Source organism: Homalodisca vitripennis, chromosome 3 (genome assembly GCF_021130785.1).
Source record: "Homalodisca vitripennis isolate AUS2020 chromosome 3, UT_GWSS_2.1, whole genome shotgun sequence".
NCBI lineage: Eukaryota > Metazoa > Arthropoda > Insecta > Hemiptera > Cicadellidae > Homalodisca > Homalodisca vitripennis.
Window position 1 is genome coordinate 116,048,719 of NC_060209.1, and position 21,696 is coordinate 116,070,414.

General features: G+C 29.5%; 1 protein-coding gene across 8 annotated transcripts in view; it reads left to right on the forward strand.

Annotated features, from left to right (window-relative positions):
- Positions 1 to 21,696, forward strand: part of LOC124357367 (PDZ and LIM domain protein 3) — a 92,805-nt gene that overhangs the window by 66,212 nt on the left and 4,897 nt on the right. For 2 of the 8 annotated variants that reach the window (XM_046809099.1, XM_046809094.1), the window contains 6 exons: positions 4,046 to 4,198; positions 8,091 to 8,141; positions 12,330 to 12,415; positions 15,412 to 15,447; positions 18,514 to 18,655; positions 21,447 to 21,470. In XM_046809099.1, the coding sequence (XP_046665055.1) occupies positions 4,046 to 4,198; positions 8,091 to 8,141; positions 12,330 to 12,415; positions 15,412 to 15,447; positions 18,514 to 18,655; positions 21,447 to 21,470 (492 nt within the window). The remainder of the gene's footprint in view (positions 1 to 4,045; positions 4,199 to 8,090; positions 8,142 to 12,329; positions 12,416 to 15,411; positions 15,448 to 18,513; positions 18,656 to 21,446; positions 21,471 to 21,696) is intronic. The other 6 variants (XM_046809100.1, XM_046809095.1, XM_046809097.1 and 3 more) reach the window with 5 other exon arrangements.

A 21,696-nucleotide genomic window follows, 5' to 3' on the forward strand; every position in this document is an offset into this window, starting at 1 on the left:
TTATAAATTTTGATATAGTAACAAGCTTTAGAAACTATTTTATATTTTGCTGAATGAAAATTTTTCGCAAAATTTTTGAATAATGGCAAAATTTAACTTTTTTTACTTTTCAAAAAAATAATTTATGGTAATTATTTCATTACTACTGTATATTCTATTTTATTCTAAGTAATAAAATTATGCAAAAATAACATGTATTCATAGATAAATGTATTAGCAAAACTTGTTTTACCAAAGTCTTACGTGTACACCCGATTTTCAGAATTTATACGCATCGCTGCTTTTTGTTCTATAGCTTTATGATGCTTTCATAAATGTGTATATTGTTTATGTTTTTCTGAAAACTAGATAAAATTTTGACACAGAATGGCTATCTCACTTATAAATATTTCTCACTATAACTTCATTTGCTAGGTATGGTCCCCCCCAAATTTAAGAAATATTTTTCGTAAATTTTTATATTTGATTAAAAAAAGTGTTTATTAGAAAATTTTTTGATGGTTAATTTTACAATATAGTGCAATTCTACGTTTAATTCTGAACACAAAAATATATACTCTTATTTATATTGCTTTTATTTTATATTTTTAATATTTTTTTTAAAAAAACCTTGCGCGAAGCTCCAAAACAGCCGACACTACAGGATGAAATGACTGCCAGTTCTAGGGTTAAAACTACTATTTTTTTTAAATTTTAAATATAAACAGTATTTCTCATCAGTATTTTAGTGCTTTTAATATAGGAGCCAAAAGCCAATTTGCATTACATATGCATGTAACCTAGTTTTTCATGAGGTTGATAGAAGAATTTTCCTTAAAAACTAAATTGGTCGTCAACCACGTGAGTTTGGTGAAGGTTGTAATGGGAGAGCACCAAATGTTCAAAATATGAAATGCCACTTCTTTCTCAGATTATATTTTATCACCAACGAGATAAAGACATTTGGTTGGCCTAAAAGTTTGTTTTTAGTGTAATAAAAAGTGATCTGAGAAATAACTATCATTAGATACTTCTAATCCTCTTGGTATTATCCCACTTCTACCCCCACCAAAAACTACTACAGCTCTATGTCTTGAAAACCTAAATTGTGTGCATATACAGTGCAAATTTGGTCTCGGAGCTTAAACTATTGGGTACCTTATTCTAAGAAATTTCTATCCAAATACAAGTAGACAAAATAAAAGTTTCAATCACCTTAGAATAAAACTCATTCTTCCCTCATCCCCAAATGTTTCTGTCTTAGCATTCTTTTAATTTAACATTAGGAGTACTATTCAATATCCAGTAAAATTTTAATATCCCTTCTAGTGCATTAGAAAAAAAGTTTTTATTGTGGCTGTCATTTAAAAATATCAAACTGAACGTGTATTATTAGTTCCGAAAGATAATTAGTAAAACACAGATGTTGAAATAACTCTTGTCTTGTCTTGAAATAACAGTTGTTAGCATATTCATATAATACTAATTTAAGACATACAACCATAAACTTAAGTACTCATATAAATTGAATTTAAAACTTTGTTTTTAGGTTTAGTTTTTTATTTCAAGAATTAGATAACAATATTAGTATGTTTTTTGTAAAGTATATACGCAACTTTTCAAATATATTTAAACGATGAAGTACAAACTTTTTTTATTTCTGAATATCCAATAAAAATATTGGAAAAAGTATAGCCCATAATTCTACCACTAAAGATAAGGGCCTAAGTGTTTGAAGTTGTGTTGGTGTGTAGTACTGTGTTCATGTGACTAAAATCAAGATTGCCAACGACTGTAAGAATTACATTACTAATAATACTGCAGATAACCAAACTTTACACTGTAAAGTATTAAAAAATTAAAATGAATTTTAAAATTCACATTATTTCAGGTAAAACATGGAAACAAGACAAATGTTGTTTCTCTTGTGAATGGGTTGAGAATTTGTTAATGAAAGCAATTGTAACATTTTGCAATCTGGAGAAAAAGTATTTTGCAAATATAATGCTACCAAAAGTACACAATCCTAGAAATAACAATGGATGTGTGTATTCTTATTTATAAATGTGTAATATGATGTGCCTGGCATTTTAAAATAATATGCAACCTCTACAGAATTGTTACTATTGTTTCTAAAATTATTTTCTAAATTTGCCTGTTGTCCCTGACAGAGTGTACTGATTAAGTGGAACTAATTGGTAACTTTTCATTACATTTGGTAACCCATTAAAAAATATACTGTGAACCAAAAATAGTAATCTTAGGAAAAAATGCGTAGTGCCTAATTACTTTTACCTTGAAACAGCTATTTTAATAATAATTTTTCACATGAAATATATTTTTTTAACAAAAATTTTAATGTTTCCTGCTGAGTTTAAATATTAAAATCATTTTCTTATAATTATTAACAGATTTATTCATGGGTGCAGAATATTATATTGGTAAATATATCAATAGATATTTTGACAATTCAGCCATTGTCATAATACATTATGGAGGAATTATTCAAGGAAAAGGGAACCCATCTTGGAAGATGGTGAAAAGTGGACTGCATGTTGCAAAATTTAATAATATCAACAATAATACATATTTTACAGAAGACACTAATGGTATATCTAATGATAATTATTTATGATATACAAGTGTTGTTATAAAATATAAATGTTTGAACAAACCTTTCTTTTAAAGTAACCAAAGAGATGGAACGAAAATTGGTATATAAATCTTTATGTGATATGTATTTTAAATCTAAATAGACTAGAATACCTTTCAACAATTATAAGGCCATGACTACCAAACTATTTGAAATAATTTACTTTGGTGCTTTTGTTTTTTATGAAAATGAGACTTGGTGTGATAGCAAGTATTTTGTTACATGTGTGGACTATAAAGGAAATTTTGTAATATTTTACCTTTTGAGTGGGAAATAAGCTCTTTGTTTTGAGAAGTTACCTTCCCATTTTACACCCACAAAACCTAAAGTGGCTGACGATCTGATTCTTTGGCTGGCAATCTTTTGCTACAGAAAAGATAATATTTCATAAATTTCACAAAAAACTATTTTGCGTGCTTATACTATACAGTTGGCTCTCAGCTCCCAGACTAGTATTTAGTGCCTTTCCTCAAACATGTATAAACTCATATTTATCTCTCAGTGAGCGAGCCAATAATGTAGATCTAAAATGCAACAGTTCCAATCAGAACCACCAGTCAAAGTGTGAGGTGTGCCTGGAGAAGACAGGACCATGTGTAGGTGTCTCTATTAATGGCTCAGTTATTTGTGTTATCATTGGTGCCGCCGCCTGTTGAGGCAGGTCCTGACATGTTGAAACTGACAAAAATAGAATGTGGGACTGTTTCTCAACTGGTCCCCATTAAACTATTTGTGCTACTACTGACCTACTTTCAGCTGTTTTGATTTCTTCTTCATTAAAATCTAAAACTAATTTTCTGATGTCCAGTGACAGGAGCCACTTATAATTAATTTGGGTCTAATCTAAAAATAGTCCTTATAAAGTTAATACATCCTCTGACATTTTATAATATATATTTTAAGAAATGTAATAGATTAAAATTATTTAAGTAATTTTAATAAATATCCAAAGCTGTAATACGTTAGCGTTGATCTGATTTAATTCCAACAGTATTTAAAATCTTGAGAAAAATTTAAATAGCAATAAATATACATTGGGAATTATTAGCAAAAGATATTAAAACAAACTTAACAAACCTTTGCAAAGGCTAGAGCAGGAAGTTAGGCAAGAGGATTCACTCTAGGTGGAATGGTGGATTGCTGATATAAGCACAGATTGGTGGGCTAAATCCAGCCTGGACTTGTTTACATTGGACCTCACACAGATAACAGACTTGGCCTCGGAATAACCAAACTACACATACCAAGTGACTTCACTGCGTATCAATTTGAACCTACTAACTTTAAATCAAGTTCGATAGTTAATAATATAAGAAGATAACATTTATTTCACTGTAAAATATAGATTACACATCATTTGTTAATGTTTACTATGAATTATTATTGATTGATTGAGAGTTATATCATTTTCAGCCCTACAGAACAACACCACTGGTTCTTCCTGGGGCCAAGATCAAAAAGGATGCGCTACCCACGGAGTCGTACTTGCGCCACCACCCCAACCCCCTCATGAGGGCGCCACCACCACTGCACGGCTTACCTCATGAAGTGCTTATGAAACAGAAGGTGATAGACTAGACTGAATGGATATCACATAGATTGGACTAGTTTTGTAATTATAGGTTACATGTACATTTTAAATGTTAGGTATCTCTCAATCTCTAATTCATAGAGTTACTTAAAATAACAGGTGTTCAAAAAGTTTTCCACCCACCATAAACTTTTAATAGTTAAACATTTTAAAATTGTTATGCATAAAATCACATGAGAACGTTTTTAATGGATTTCAAAATCACTCACTCCCTCAAAATAAGGGTTCGGGAGCAACTCAAGACTTTTAGATATGATGAACAATTCAGTATTTCTTAAAATGATGTGTCTATAATGGGGTTAATATTAATAGTACATTTTATTACTAGTCTTTAAAGTGACCTAGTGCATGGCGAGATTCACCTTGCATTGCAAATGCTATCAAACCTTGCAATAGAACTTTCGAGACGAGTATTAAAAGATACTTTTCGTCGTGATGCAAAAAAGCACATGAAATCTTTTGAAAGAACATTTGACATTGAAGGTAACACTATTTTATAATTCATTTTGGCATTAAAATAAGCTGTTTGAATATAATACTCTAAAAACAAATAACGGAATCCAATTGTTTATACAAGGAAAGAAAGATGTTTCCAAAGCGAGAGAATTGTTTACACAGGGAAAGTAATGTTTGGGAGAAAAAAGTCAGGTAACTCTGAGAAGGAAACAAAATCACAGCTGTATTGAAAAGTAGCACATTATCATTAAGAGTGATAAAAAATCTTTTATTCGCTCCAACTTTCGGAGGAGGGATTGTTTTATACACCAAATACTTGTGGCCCTGCTTGGATCATGTAAACATGACTTCTCTTTTGCTTTTCCTAAAAATTAAACAGTGATGCCTTTAGGTGTATTAAACTATTTTTACCTTTCCCACAAATATGAAGGTTGACTTTTCTAAAACACATCCAGTAGAAGTTATAATTTTATTTTTGTTTAAATAGGACTCAATTTTAGATAATTTGGTCAGGAATTGGTTTTCACTGACTTTTTTGACATCCGTTATATTCACTTGATGATCTAATAGGTATCTGGTAACCTTATATTCAGTGATATGTGAAGAAGTTAAACTGTGGGCCCAAAATTTAGTATTTCTGTTTTTATATTTAATGACAGTAAGTGCGTGTAACAATTCTACTTTCCAGTTTTCAAGGATAATAACAATAAACTGCTTATTTATTTTATAAAATTATTCCTTTTACAAATAAAGAAATCAAAATGACAGATTCTAATAAAAAAAATTAAATGTCATAAATCAATATGCAGTAAGTAAAACCTGGTCTGAAGTCAATTTAAAATAATAATAAATAATCAACCACATATTATATTGGTGTACATTAGAACAGTTAAATACCAGAAACTTCAGTTGTGAATGATAGCTACTTAGTAAAATCTGAAATATGTTTTTTGGTGTTAATAAAACAAAGTGTGCACTCCGTGAAATAAGACTTTTATTTGTGTAATTATGTAACACATATTTTCTGAAGTTAAATAATAGCAGCACTGCCATGTTACAAATGATAATCTAAAATGGTGTATTTTTTTTTTGTATCCTACAGTGTATCAAAAGTTGTTCTAAGCAAATCCTCGTTCATCAATCTCTTCTAAAATCTACCTCATAAACATCTGTAGGAAATGTATGACTGTGAGAGGTATGAGAAGAGAAAATGTTTTACGAGTAAAAAAGCAATGATTTTATCCTTATAGAAAGTGCTCTTACATTAAAGATGTTGATATAAATGAATAGTGCTTAATCTTACTTATTAAACTTACGCGGTCTGTGTCATAATTAACATCATAATTTCCCGTGTACATTGTTGTAACATTGCTTACACAATTCTTGTAATATTATGCTTAAGTGAAACTGAGTTAAACCAAGTTAAAACTGAAATTTGGTTTAACGTCCGTCGACTGAAGATGACCCTACATAGGAAGGCCAAAATATTTCAAGAATTTAATTGGGTAAGCAAGGTTTCAAAGCAGTATGTAGCAGAAAACTTTTATGTTAGTAGTGATTAATGTTGCAATACACTTCACAGGAAATATAATAGTAGATTAGTTATAGTTTGTGCACAGCTCTTTACAACGTGAGTTAATGCAAGATTGATCATTTAGTTATGTCATGCAACACTAATTTAGTTTTAGTGATATTATTTCACATTGTTTAACAGATCATTTTATGCCTAATCCTTCACTGTCATCAGGGCCATCTCAAAGTATTGTGAACCTATTGAGACAAATATTTTAAATGCTTCTTTGGATTCAAGCGTAAAAATTTGTATATTTTAAGAACTAGTTTCCGTGATTTACGGTCTAAAGAAATTATATAAGTAACTTCTCACATCAAAAGTGGTTGAATTTTAGAATGTTACACTTTATTTTTATATATTTTTGTCGCCCAGAATGCATGAACCATTAAATCATGAAGAATTGATAGTTAGTCACCAAGAAAACGACTCTGCATATTGCTTATAATATGTTGTAGTATTAGCTGGAGGTAACAAACCCTCAAAGTATAATTCCAAATCACCTATTTTAAGGCTACATGTTTACAATGTTTTAGCTACCTCTACTTAAAACATTACAATCAGTTGCTAACACACTTATCAGTAATTAAGAAGCTACTAAATCTGTTAAATCTCCATCCAAGTGAAACAACAGAGAATCCTCAGTCTCTCAGGTAGATGACACTAACACAATAGGAAATGGTGTTAACAAGAAATAATTTACTCGTAACATCACCATCTACCTAACTTTCGAAATAATAAGCTACAAAAAGACAGTTTAGTCTACATGAATATTCTTGCAACTGTTTAACTTTTCTCACAGCTTAAATGTCATCTTAGCAGTCAACACTTTGTGAATTATGATAATATTGAAACAAGTAGTTGAAGTACAAAACAAACACAAACTGGCTGATGTATTTAGCAGTGGATCAGTTTGACGTTGAAATTAATACCATAAATATTTTGTTCAAGCCGCAAATTGTGTAAAGAAATTAGGAATATCACAAGAGGTGCAAAAATATTTTTTACAATTATTAAAAAAAATGTAATTTAAGGCAGCTTACTTTTTGGACATTTCTTGTTCGTATTTACTCGTATAAACAGTCATTAAGCAAAACACACTATTATCATATTATTACAGATTAATGACACATGTCAAGGTCAATCCTATAAAAAAGTGTGTGGCCACAGATAGCCAGAAATATAGCACAAACACTGGCAATCGTAGGTTATCAATCTAATTAATTTATGATCAATTTACTTGTCAGAATATTTGTATTACCAATGTGGAAGCTACCTGACATAGGGAGCTGAAAGAAAAATTGAAATAATACTGTGTTACGTATTACAGTTTTATTAAAATTGAAACGTTTAAAAGTATTTATATTATATTTTCTGCAAGGGGCATCTCATGTGCCACAGCCACCTTGCTCTGGTTGACATCTTTTGGATGGCCCTGACAGTCACTTAGCAAGGAATAGCCTGTACTGTTTTAAGGATGTGAAATGAATAGCTTTATACACTGTCAACTCAATAGTATATTTAATATAGTGTTCTTTACTTACTATAAATTTTAGAATAACACTCATCAATCGCTTTCCACTCATCTATTCACGTTGTAATTGTATATTTTAAATATTTCTCAAAAATTTGCTTCAATTAAAATTTATTTCATGCTGTTCAAGTTTATTTAACTAGTAATGAATGGTTTTTTTTAGTTAATTATCAATTTACAGATTATTTAATGGAATCAAAGCACTTTTTATAAATAATAAGATTTGTTTAGTTTGGGTTATAACAGTAATATTATATATTGTCAATTCCAATATAATGGAATGGCTACATTTTGTATCTGTTTGTAGGTGGCTGACACCATCCTTCAGAGAGTAGTGGCCGATGATCCAAATAAAAAGGTTTAAATGTGTTTCCCTTTTGAGTTAACATGATAAAGAGCATTCCAGTTTTGTATTTTTGGAAATGCTAACTTGTATTATATATGCGTACCTTCACCACAGCAACTTTTTCACAAATCTCTACTTCCTACCTACACAAAGTGTACACCATTGTGCATTACCATTTCTTTTACTGTATTTACTCTCCATGTCCACGAAGCAACGTTTTTATTTCTCATCACTTTGATTAGCAAATAATAAGTGACATCATGGCATTAAAAAAAAACTCAATTTGTAGTGTTTGAATTATTCTTACAAAAACATGTTCTCCATATCAATAACACACAATAATTTATTTTCAGTTTACATATTGCATGTGCACACACAAGTCTCATACAAGAGAACTCCGCTCATTTATGTGTTTATATACTCAACTGAAAAGTTTGTGTTATTATTTTAATTTGGTTGTTTTATTGTTTAACTCTATTTCAGATTATTGTTTTTGCTTATTAACAATTATTTCTTCTAAATGCTTTTTTTGTTTTGTGTAAATATAAGTACCTATAACACTTTATAACAATGAAGACATGTGCATTCTGGGCATAACCAAGATGTACAACATCCTTGGTAACCTTCAACAAGCAGCTCTCTTTTTCTTGGTACTACGTGTAATACTTAATTATCATGATGAAACTTTACAATGAAGTAATATAGGTACAGGTTGAATTTCAGACTATTTTAGACTGGAACTGGAACATACCCTTTTTGGGATACAAATCAGTTTTGTATGTGGGCTTGACTAGTACTGTTATCTTGCTGTAAATGTTTACTTACTTTATATAAAATAACTGATACTTCCAATTGTACCATTTTGTTTTGTATTATCATTAACTTGTAAATGTTGAAGGTACTTTATGTAACTGAATCCAAATTTATTGTGTATGATGCAAGGATGTAAATTTTAACCTCTTCTCTACATCATGTATACTTGTGATAAAAATTAATCAACTTGTATAACACTGTTTATGACAAAGGATGTACATTTTATAAAGATCAATATAATTTTGAAAGATACTTTAATAAATATTTGTTTCCTAATAGAAGCTTTTGTACTTGTATCAGTGAAATGTTTATAATGTCACCATAGATTTTCCATAAACTCAATCCTGTATCAATGAGCACAATCTCTAATTCTGTGTACTAAAAATATTTACGTTAAATTTTCAAGGGTATAAGTCTGTATTACCATTTAGTCTAGACTTTAATAAGCTTATCCACCACTGCAGTAAGTGAAAATAGTGTTTTGATGAATCACAAGGTCAGTGAACAGGATTTTTAGCATTCTGTATCATTTTCTGATTATATATTATTCCTAATGATACCTGCTATTAATTACATATTTTTAACAATAAATTAATCAAGCAGCATTTACTTTATTATTCAACTGAAATCAGTATTTTAATTTGTTAAAACTAATTAAAAAATATATATTTTACTATAACCTATTCTTAAAAATTGTATCAATATATTAACATTTATAAAATGATTTCATGGTTCTTCTATAAAGAGAAATTAATAAAATTTATTTGATATTTTTTAATTTGTATTTTCAGAAATTATTTAAATCTGGTCTCCAAGACCATCCTAGTTTCAAACCCAGTATGACAAGATTATTGTACTAGTAATACTGATGTAATTTTCTAATATATGTATTACAAATTATTAAATTAAATTAAAATATTATGAATATAAATGATATTATTTTTGAAGTATACTCAGATTTGTAATAAAAGATATAGATGTTCTGGATATAAAAATAGACTTTTAAAAATAAATATTTTTTCATGAAAACAAATTTATTTGAAATTTTCCTCCAAGTTTTGAACAGTAACACTATTATTATTTATTTAATAAGGAAGCATAATTAGTACTTCCTATGTACCATACTTTGGCAGAAACAATCTCTGTACAACTTTCTTCATAATTAGACAATCATGTCATTATATCTTATGGAGGATATTGAGAAAAAAGACTACTAATTTCAAACTTTAATTTCTAAAAAATGATAGATCATAGTTAGAAACTATTAAATTAACGTTCTGTAGTTTTAAACACAAACCAGATTATATGCAACATGTTATACAACATTCGTAACTATATTCATAACCAAATTTCATAATTTAGTACAAATTTAGACATCAGTATTGTCTTTTATTAAGGCACTAATTCTCTCAAAACCAAAACAGAATTTAAATTTTTCAAATGAATTCTTATAACCAAAAAGGAATTCTGCACCACTAGAAAACTATAAACATTTTATTTTAAAAGTTTAGATAAGCTAGTGGATCTTTCCACAGATTTTAAATCAATTTTGTATAATCGCTTTCATTAAAGTATCAGGTTGATAATTCTACACTTGTAAAATATGAGTTTTCTTCATGTAAAGGTTTACACTAATCAGGTTTTTAATCATTGATTGATTGATTAATTTATTTAAATGAAAAGAAATGTAAGGATTACGCCATTTAATATCTGAACCCAGGCATCTTTATTCTAAATATTATAAAGTGAAATATATCAAATACATAATGGTCGAGATACACTCTGGTTTATTATTTTCTGAAAAATTACAAGATATTAAATTCGAATTTCAAGCTTTTACTACAATAACTAATTCCATAAAGTAAATTGATATCAAATGTTATATGTTTAACATAAACTATACTAAAATGCAAATAATATTCTTTAAGTATCAGTTTTCTTTTTTGAATAATTTGTTCATCCTGTAGTTTTGTTATTGACAAAATAATTCATTAACTGTTAAGAAAATTGGCAGAATTGGCAGAATATTGCCAATCGATTTTTTAGGCCCAAAACCCTTATTCTTAAAATTTATGCTATTCTCTTCTCCTGAATTCCCCCATTCTTCTTGCAGTCTTAGCTCGTATTATAAGAAAGAATACCAGGATGAACAGCCTCTGCTCATAAAATAAGGGTTTTACTTATGTAAAAGATTAATCTTCTCAAATTAGTTTTTTTTCTAAATACAAGGCTTTCCTTGGATTACACTAATTAATTCCAAAGTTTAAATATCCTTTTTCTAAAACTGAAGCAAAATGTTTTAAAAGAATACCAAATGGCCTGAGTTTTACTCTGTTTTTTTTATAGGAAGTTGGTATTATGGTTAAGCTTTAACTCCTGGCACAAGTGCATTTAAATAATCTGATAAGAATAAAATCTGAAAAGAAGTTATTCAAAGCTTCATCATTATGGTATCAAATTATTAACACAACAGATAAGAAGTTGTTGCAAATTCCTTCTGTAACAAGATATCTGTGGAAATAGCGACAGACAGAATTGGCTTGGCTCTATGCCAGTCATATGTAGCTTACTGCCAACTGCATGGTAAAAATATACCTTGCAGAATAAAACAGCACACCCACTACAAACATTCAAAATACTCTGATATACTATCAACATTTGGGTCATTCCATAAAACTCATTTCGATCTTCTTTGAACTAAGGCCAAAAACATTAGTTGAATATTCTCACATAATTTTTAGCACAATTTAAAATTGCATTATGTTTTTTTTTAATTGTTCAAGTACACCTAACACAGATTTGTTCATAAAAAGATCTTTTGTAATAATTTATTTCACAGACTAGAGTTTAAAACTTATAAACAATAATCAATATAAAAATGAACTATACTAAATAAATAAAATATAAACTTTATATTATGTCTCTTTGATGTGACAGTCAATTTTATTATATTAATTAGTATAAACAAGCTTTTTCTTATTATTCTTTAATAAACAATTTTTAATAGTTTTCATGTGCTTCTTATCTGCTTACAGTAAATAGCGGGTTTCAGTTTATAGGAACATTATGTGTTTTCTTTTAGGTTAGTTTTGGTATACAGTATTAGCTAATTGCAATCACACTCATGGTAGCACTTAAGAAAAATTTCTATATAATTTCACTGAACATGACCCCTAGAGCCCAAAACCAACCCCATCTAAAATATGGTTTTCTTGGTATATCAATGTAATCATTCAGTTCAAGTTCAAAGAACTGTTTTATTATGTGAGCAGTACATTTCGATCTGTATACACATACATGTTTTTAAACCTTCTCACTGATTTAACACATGTTCAAACATGTCTACACGTAATGATACCAGCGATAATGTGGTGTGTTGTCGGACAGGTTATGCCTCAGTTCAACTCCCCGATTGGACTGTACTCGGAGGACAACATCGTCAACACGATACAACAGCAGACCGGGGCTACTCCGTGAGTGTTAACTATAGTGGGTAGAGTTTGCGCCAACTAGGTAGGTTTCTTTTGCTATGGGTACTGAATTGGCCATTTTTTCTTCCAAATTAAGTAAAAAACCTGTTACAATAATCTGCATAATCAGAAAAATGTGGAGTATAGAGAAATCACTGTTTGATTAATCTAATTTTTCTCTCAAGAGCCACCCAAATTTGTGCGATGCCTACCTGGTTGGTTTTATATTAGATCGGAAAAGGTAAATTTTAATTTCTGTATTATATGATGGGTTTCATATTACTTTGTATAACACATTTTATAATATATTAAATTAAATATTCTTAATTACACCAATAATTTTATAATTTGGTCAAATTTGGTTATTAATCTCGTTTTAGTAACAGTTATAGTTTTTAACATAATTTGTCATGTATGTGTTTAAATATCATCTTTCAATAAAAAAGAAACAAATTTCAATTAAATTCTATTCTTAAATTATTAAAAAAACTATCAATACTTAGTATTTAAAAGGTAAAGCTATTATTTTTAAAAATAAAAAAGTTTATAAATTTTATTATGTATACATGTGTAATGTCATAATAACTGCTTTGACAAAAGAAGACACCAATTTTAATTGATCAGTTGTAGTAATTTTGCTTAATTCATACTATATTAAACATTACAATTAGTAACAGATAAAAAAAATTAACAACAATAATATTCTACAATGGATTCATTAAATACTATTTTCAGTTATTGTGATGGGTAAGATGGGATTTTAAACTCATATAAATAAAAGGTTACTGCTACTGAAAATCTTAAAACATTTTCTAGCTCAAAAAATCACCGGCCCTGTGCAACTAACATAAGATTAATGTTATAAATTACAGAATCAAATGTTCAGGCCACATTCAAAATCTGTAGTCTGTAGAAAACAACAGAATACTTCATTTTGGCATCAAACCAAACATATTTGTTTAACAAGTGATACAATAGGGGTTTGCCTAATTACATGGTCTACAGTTGGATTGCCATTAAAAATACATCTTCAGTACAGAGGCTCACAATCACAACATAACATCTAAGCAGTGTTGTTTAACAAGTGATACAATAGGGGTTTGCCAAATTACATGGTCTACAGGTGGATGGCCATTAAAAATACATCTTCAGTACAGAGGCTCACAATCACAACATAACATCTAAGCAGTGTTGTTTCTGTGATTTATTTATCCCAGATAATTACATAATGATTTACGGAAACATTAAAAATACATCTTCAGTACAGAGGCTCACAATCACAACATAACATCTAAGCAGTGTTGTTTAACAAGTGATACAATAGGGGTTTGCCAAATTACATGGTCTACAGTTGGATGGCCATTAAAAATACATCTTCAGTACAGAGACTCACAATCACAACATAACATCTAAGCAGTGTTGTTTCTGTTATTTATTTATCCCAGATAATTACATAATGATTTACGGAAACATTAAAAATACATCTTCAGTACAGAGGCTCACAATCACAACATAACATCTAAGCAGTGTTGTTTCTGTGATTTATTTATCCCAGATAATTACATAATGATTTACGGAAACATTAAAAATACATCTTCAGTACAGAGGCTCACAATCACAACATAACATCTAAGCAGTGTTGTTTCTGTGATTTATTTATCCCAGATAATTACATAATGATTTATGGAAACATTAAAAATACATCTTCAGTACAGAGGCTCACAATCACAACATAACATCTAAGCAGTGTTGTTTATGTTATTTATTTATCCCAGATAATTACATAATGATTTACGGAAACATTAAAATTGTATATAGTTTAACTTGTTTGGGGTTGGAAATATTGAAACAATATAACATATCAGAAGAAACAAACATGACATGTCTGCTTACAAAGATAATAAAGCATGATAGAGTTGTTTAGTAAGGGCAACAATTTTCTAGAAAAATTTAAATCTTCTTTGCTTTTTCTAAAAAAATTACTAAGCATCTATTGTATTTGATATTATTCATCAGGGTTTACCTTTAAAAAATGTAGATAAGATAAGAACAGTTCTACTTAACAATAACAAAATTACTGAAATCTTAAAAGGACCAAAAACGTATCTATACGTTTAATTATGTAAGATTTCATAACAATACAAGTGTACGTTGACAATATAAAAAATATACTGCAAACTTTTTACGTGTATAAACATAACTACTAAATAATACGTGTATTATATGTATATTATTATTAAATAAACTACTTTAATATTTCAAATGTTACTTTCTTTTGTTTTGTACTTACATTGCAATATTATTTTGTCAGGTTAATACATTATAATTACATTTACGTCTATTATATTTGTGATAATGTCTAAATAATGGCTATTGAATGTTTTCTGTTAATTAATGTTGTGTCTTGTCACATATTAATCCAATAAAAAAATGTCCTCAATGTGTTTAGCAAATATCAATGATAGGATGCAAGGCTTAGTTATTAGCAATTTCAACATACTTGTTTCTTTTTTTTCAATTCCAACAAGTGTTAGGTACAAATAACAAGTGTTTGTCAATGGACTGTCTGTATAGTAAGTTTTTGTTTGCCTTTATGTTCTGGTGACTAGTATTGTATGTGGAAACTATGTGTAACATCCTTCAAATTTTATTCTGGGCCTAAATCATTATGTATCTGACAGTTTTAAATCCAAAAAAGGTATATTCTATTTGTTTTTTCAATAAAAATATTGTATTCTGTTATCCAAATCTACATGCTAATATCATATTAACCTGTATAGCATTTTGTAATATAATGAGTACTTTAGAATTTCACAAAAAATTTGGTGTTGCATTTGTTTTTATTAATACTGACATATTTACTGCAGCACGAAGTATAGTTTGATTTATATATACTATTCTTTTACATTATACAATACAAGCAGCAGTCAATGTGTTAATGGGTTTCTTTGGATTTAAAATATCAGACTATGTAATGGTTAGTGTATGTTTGTGTGTAGGATATATCCTCCCCCCAGTGAGGCCCCATGTCGAAGGCAAGTATTGCCAACCCGAACTAAATACTTTCTCTCTCTCTTTCTAATGTTTTCAAATATTTCTTCTAACCCATTGTTTTTATAAAGTCCCGTAATGTAGGGTTGAAGCCTCTACTTGGAAAACGTTCCTGTTGGCAAGCGAGTATGAGCACAGGTTATCACTGCTCAAAGCTTTGGCTTTATTTGTAGAGTTTTCTTGTGTATAACTACAGTCAGTACAACACAACACCGAGCAAAGTTACACAACAACAACAAAACTGATTTTCTCCAGAATGAGAGATCATGCTATCAAATTACTTCAACATCTAGCCTTAATTTCATCTAAGTAGATCACGTTTAATTGTGAATTAAACAATTGCCTCACGTAACCTTGCTAATAAATGTTTTAGTTGGATTAATATGCGTAAAATTTTTTTATACACAATTAAGATTTGGGTCAGATTAAATAAAACTGCACAAATGCCAAGAAAAGTCTTTGACAACATCCAAAACTTTATTACACTGAAACTTGCAAGAATTTGCTCAGGGAATTCGCATTTTAATCTTTATCCTCTGGCTTTGTCTTAAGATTATTACAATGTTGATAAAAATGTAATTCAGATTGGACAAGGAACTAATTTAAACTGCAATTATTTGGATCATAACAGCAAAGTATGACCAAAACTAAGTAATTAAAACTTCCCATATTTAATTGTTCAAACAAATCAAGAGGTTCATTCCTACCTGCTATCCCAAATTTATCTCTAAAGCAGTTATATTCGATTTTGCATACAAGTGCAGTAAGTGATATGAGAAGAACATGTAACTGCAATTTGGATCTTTATTCTTGAACCAATCATAGGAGCTATGTTCAAAAGCAAGAGATGGCTAGCAGTCACTGAACACTGAGGCTTTATTGCAAATCAAAAGAGACAATAGAACAACTCATGTAAGGAAAGGTAACAAGTCGTAGTTGAACACGATTATGCAAATGTCAGGTTAAATAATGTCTAAAACTTACATTCCATTAGGGACTTTGCAAGAAGAAGAACATGTTTAGTGGTTTGAAATCCAATACACCTCAAGTGTATACCATTCCCTATATATTTTGTGCATTATTAAAAGGTTCTGGGGAAAACCAACAATACATTTAAAAAAGAAGTGACCTAGTTATTACTTTAAAGCAGAAACCAGTGCTACTTCAAAATGCTAACTAAACTAGTGTTTGTTTTAAAAAGGTTGTAAAACTGTTACATTACAAACTGTATTTTTCCGTTTTATCTAGCCCAGTGTATCAACTGCCGAACTAGATACAGGGTTTAACACAATTTGCAAGATACAACTTATGTAAAGCAAATAAATTAAGTATGTAACCTGACAACTCAAGTATCTCTTTGTGGAGGATAAGAACTTAATGGAAGCTCTCGTACTGGTCTGGTTTTCAGCTAATGTCTTCAGTAATCCTCAGGACTACGTCCTTGTCTAGTCTCTTCCAACACTCTGCTTCCTTCATATTTCTTTGGGTCTCTTTTTAGTATCTGACCTTGAAGATTCCATTTCAGTTCCTGCTTAGTACTGTTGTCAGGCTGCTGAAGTTTATACAACCCTTCTCCATTTCCATTTCAGCCTCCACGGCAAGGTAACCTGTTTACATCCAACATCTGTTGGCATCTTTGTTATAGGCCAGAACAGTTGGCCTTATTATTTTCCAAATTCTTCTAAGGGATCTTGAAGACTTGTAATTTTAATTAAAACCTTTAAATGTTCCAGATTATTTTGTTAAAATGAATACTAAGTTTTCATTCATATTTAAACTCCTACTTTTAATTTTTCTCTGCAATTCCTTGGATTGCCAATAATAGCCCCTCAATTGGACAAACGTCCTCTTTAATTTCCTCATTCTGCAGTCCACATCCTCATTCTTGAGACCGCACTATATGAAAACTGCTCCAGTCTTAAACATGTCTTCACCCACCTTCTCCTCTCCTGACTGAATTTAGCGCCATTAACTTAGTCTTTTTAGTTTTCACCAGATTACTCCTACATCATGTAATGCAAATAACAAGACATTTTCTAACTTAGTAATAGTTCATGATGAAACTTTATTTCTTGCTTTATTCCCTTGGTTGATTTATCAATCGATGTCCTGTTTAATATATATTTCGTGATTTCACACAAAATAGAATTTACTGAGGGAGAAGATATGTGAAATGTATCAAACATGTAACAAAATTAATGGAAATGTAGCAAGAAATGGTTATTAAATCAATTTAAATGTACATGTTAAAATAAATTTGATGATGTAATATGAAAATGACTTGTTTATTTATTACTGAACAATAATCGTTTTTATTAAAGCAATCTCTAGAAACCTAATACAAAAGACATGAATTTACGTGATTACATTTTTGTCCCAAGCTCTATATGTTGTATTAACAGTGGTAATTTTACTAAGCCTTATCAACATAACACTGAAAACAGCATACAATAGAAACATAATTTTGGCTTTACTTGTTTGCCTTAATGTATGAACTGTAGTTTGATATATCTTCCTTGCATTGTTGTTCATTAGTAGATTCTTCTTAGTTTAGTATAGTGTTAACTTGCTAAGAACTTGGTCTGCATAGCTGATATAGCATTTTCATTGATTTGTCCTTCCTAAAACTGAAATCCCAACTCTCCCAGCAACCTCCACCTAAATAGCCCAAGTCCTAACATTTTAAAACTTCAACTATTTTTGTCAAATTCAAAACATTTTAAGTTACATTTTTTCATTATATGTTTCTCTGGAATGTTTTGCTTTTGTTTGCTTATTACTTATAACTTAACAAATCATGTCTAAATGGTTGCTAACTTAACTAATTATGTTTAATAAATAAAAATTCACAAGTGATAGTTTATTTGTAAAAAAATTGAATGTTTTAAAACAACTTTTTTATATTTAATCTCATAAAGAATGTACAAGTAATTGAAATGAAAACGTAAATTACATTCCAAAACTAAAACCAAGTTCATACTCATTACAGCTGACTATATAAAAAAATAAAACTGTGAATGTTTTCTCCCCTTTCCTTTCCCGCCCTACAGCTACAAGAAGACGGTAGTCTATGACCCAGCCAAATCCGAGACGTACAAGGCTCTCAAGGAGTCTGAGTTCGGCGACACGCTTCAAGAGATTCCAACTCCTGTTGAGCCCAAGGTTTTCTCCCCAGCTAAAGTCAACACTAAGGTATCAGTTTACATTTTCTTATCACTAAAGCTGGTTCTTCTTATTGAGTATTATAGCTATTAGAAGAGTTGTCACCTACAATCACAAAACACATTTTTAACTCATAAAGTCTATAATACAAGGTGTGTTTTAAGTAAGCACCATTTAGAAATGTTGCCACTGCAGCGCTGCGGTCAGTGTCCTGTACTTGCATACCGTCTATCTGTTAGCAAGCCACAGATATAAATACAGCAAAAATCATTCACTTTTACATCTATTAATGTATATACTCACTATCAAAATTTCTTCATTATCAGAGGATTTTCTTCAAGCCTCAAGAAATGTTTTCTTTGACATTTTTATTGAATATTTAATCTATTGAGAAACAAGTTTTGATGTATGACAATGTCCTCATGTAGCAAAATGAACTCAATAACTCATCACAGCCTGTTGTTAGGAACAATTTGATAAGCCCCCACAAGCCCCAATTTAGTGCCCAATGACTGACATTTGTTTTTTCATCAGATGAAGCATTCTTGAAGGTCAGCACCACAATGATAAAATAGTGTCAAAATGATTGTGTTGCAGTCACTGATAATCAGGCAGCAATATACACAATACAATATCAATTAATATTATGATAGTATACAAAAGGTTGTTTTTAAATATGATAAGTGCTTCAATATTAATGACAGCCATGTAGAAAAGTAGATAAACATGTAGGCTTTCATATAAAATAAAATTTTTACAAAAGTTTACTTAATTTTTATAATCAAAACAGTACTTACTTTTAAAAAATGCACTTCGTATTACAAAGAGTTATTTTGCACAAAACAAATATATTAATTGATTTGTGATTTGAAACTAATTAAAAATTTGATTTGTCACATGTGAGGAAAACTACTCATTTCAATAAAGTAGTGTAGCCAATGTTGCTAAATTGACCCATAAATGTATCTTAACCTAGAGTAAAACATATCTGTCACTATAAGCAATGTTCAATGCTGAATATCATGTCTGACTATGTCTAAATACTCATAAACTGATATTGAAATACAGTGGAATATGAATAGTTGAAACCCCAAGGGACAAGTGAAAATTTAAATAATTTTTCATAAAAAATAATTATACAAGTATCTTAAAAAAAAAACTGAAAATTTAAAATCAAAAAGCACTCAATATCTTATCCAAATTTACCAGTCTATTTTATCATTATCCATAATACAAAAATATACAGGTAATATAGTTTGAATTATTTACAATTTCGAATTAAACACACTTAAATTAACCATGCTCCACTGTATTGCTTTGACTTGTTTACAGGTTAACAGAAGTTATGTTTTTTAGTCTTAGTACAATCATATAATAAATACTAAAGTGTGGTAAAAATAATGATACCTTGTTGCAAGATGTTATAACTTGGCAGTTTGTATAAAAAATGTAATTATTAATGGAATTTATAACAAAAATAATACTAATAAAATTTAATTTTTCTATACAAGCCAATAACTTTGCTTAGCTTTACATAATAATACAAAGCTTTGAGGTCAACATTGCTTAATGCTTCACACAGTAGTCTAACACTATGAGTCTAGGAGCTGAAAGCCACTTCTCATTGTATAAGCACACAATGTGTTTTGTTTTTGTTTTTTTATCAATAGAAGAATTTTTTCTAGGAAATAAATTTATTGTTGACCTTACAAACTAGGTTTGATGGAGGTCAAAAAGTAAGGTTCAAAATAAATAAAATTATGAAACAATAAATTTTTTCTCATATTATATTTTTTCTAGCTTGAACACTTAAAATTGACTGCCAGGCACATAAATAATAGTTAAATCACTGTCAGACAACTAGATAATTTGAATGTTACCACTTTAAGTATCTGTATATGATCAGCTGACACTGATTTAACATTTATAAATGTATTTGATAATTGGTTTTATGGTGTCAAGCAAAAAAATTAAAATGAAAATTAGAAATTCTTTATCTATACAGGCAAAGTTAGGGCCACATGGCCCTTTCTTACACTTACAACCTGCAACAAGAAATCATCTCATTTAATAATTATGATCTGAGATAATATCATGTTATATTTCTAATTCCTTTGGTACCTTCCCATTTCGATCTCCGCCAAAACTAACGCTGATGTGGATAAATTTCTAGAGGACATTTTTCTACTACTAGTATTTCAAGAAATACAAGGTTGTGTACTTATACAATGAAAATTTGCTATCGGCTCCTGGGCTATAGGGGATTCCCTCTATCCATCTCTTGTGCAAAGAAGCTATTTATTTCCACTAAATAAGGATTTACAGGTTTTTATTATTGCAACTACTTGAACACTGCTAAAAAACAACATTATTCAGATGTTAGGATTAGTTAGAAGATTCAGGATTTAAGCCTATATATATTAGTGATTAAAAAATGTAGTTGGAGGAACCGTTTATGTACCATGGGAAGAAAGTTTCTTTCCACAAAGTTTCTTTCACCACAAGGAAATTGACCTCTTGTGGAATTAAACTTCTTTTGAGATTACAAAGTCACACATTTCTTCATTGAAGCATAAATAATTCTACCTGGTATTTGTTTAACATAGATCACCATCTCTCATTTTTAACCAATTTAAACGAAATAATGTGTGCCAAAGCATAATTTGAGCAAAAAATCCAGATACCTAAAACAGCTCAAATTTAACTTCCTGGTTTGTTAATTTTTAATTAAGAAAACAAACTAACATATTGAGATAACGGAAAGAAATACTTTCCAACTCATGATCATAACTTGGAACTAATCAAATTGTTCTTTTAATAGAATTTACCACCTCCTAAAACAAGAGTGAGTATTTCCTTACATTAACTACTTGTGCACGTATTTTCCAGATGGCCATTATAATGTATAAAGTACTTTCAATGTGCATGTTTTATTAGTTATCATTTAGTACACCACTAGCCTAATGCAGCACTTAATAATTAATTTCCGAGTTGTGCTAACCTTTAAACTAATAGATAATTTGTACACATTTATTAACTAACTTTAAAATTTTCAAGTTTGTTATACTGAA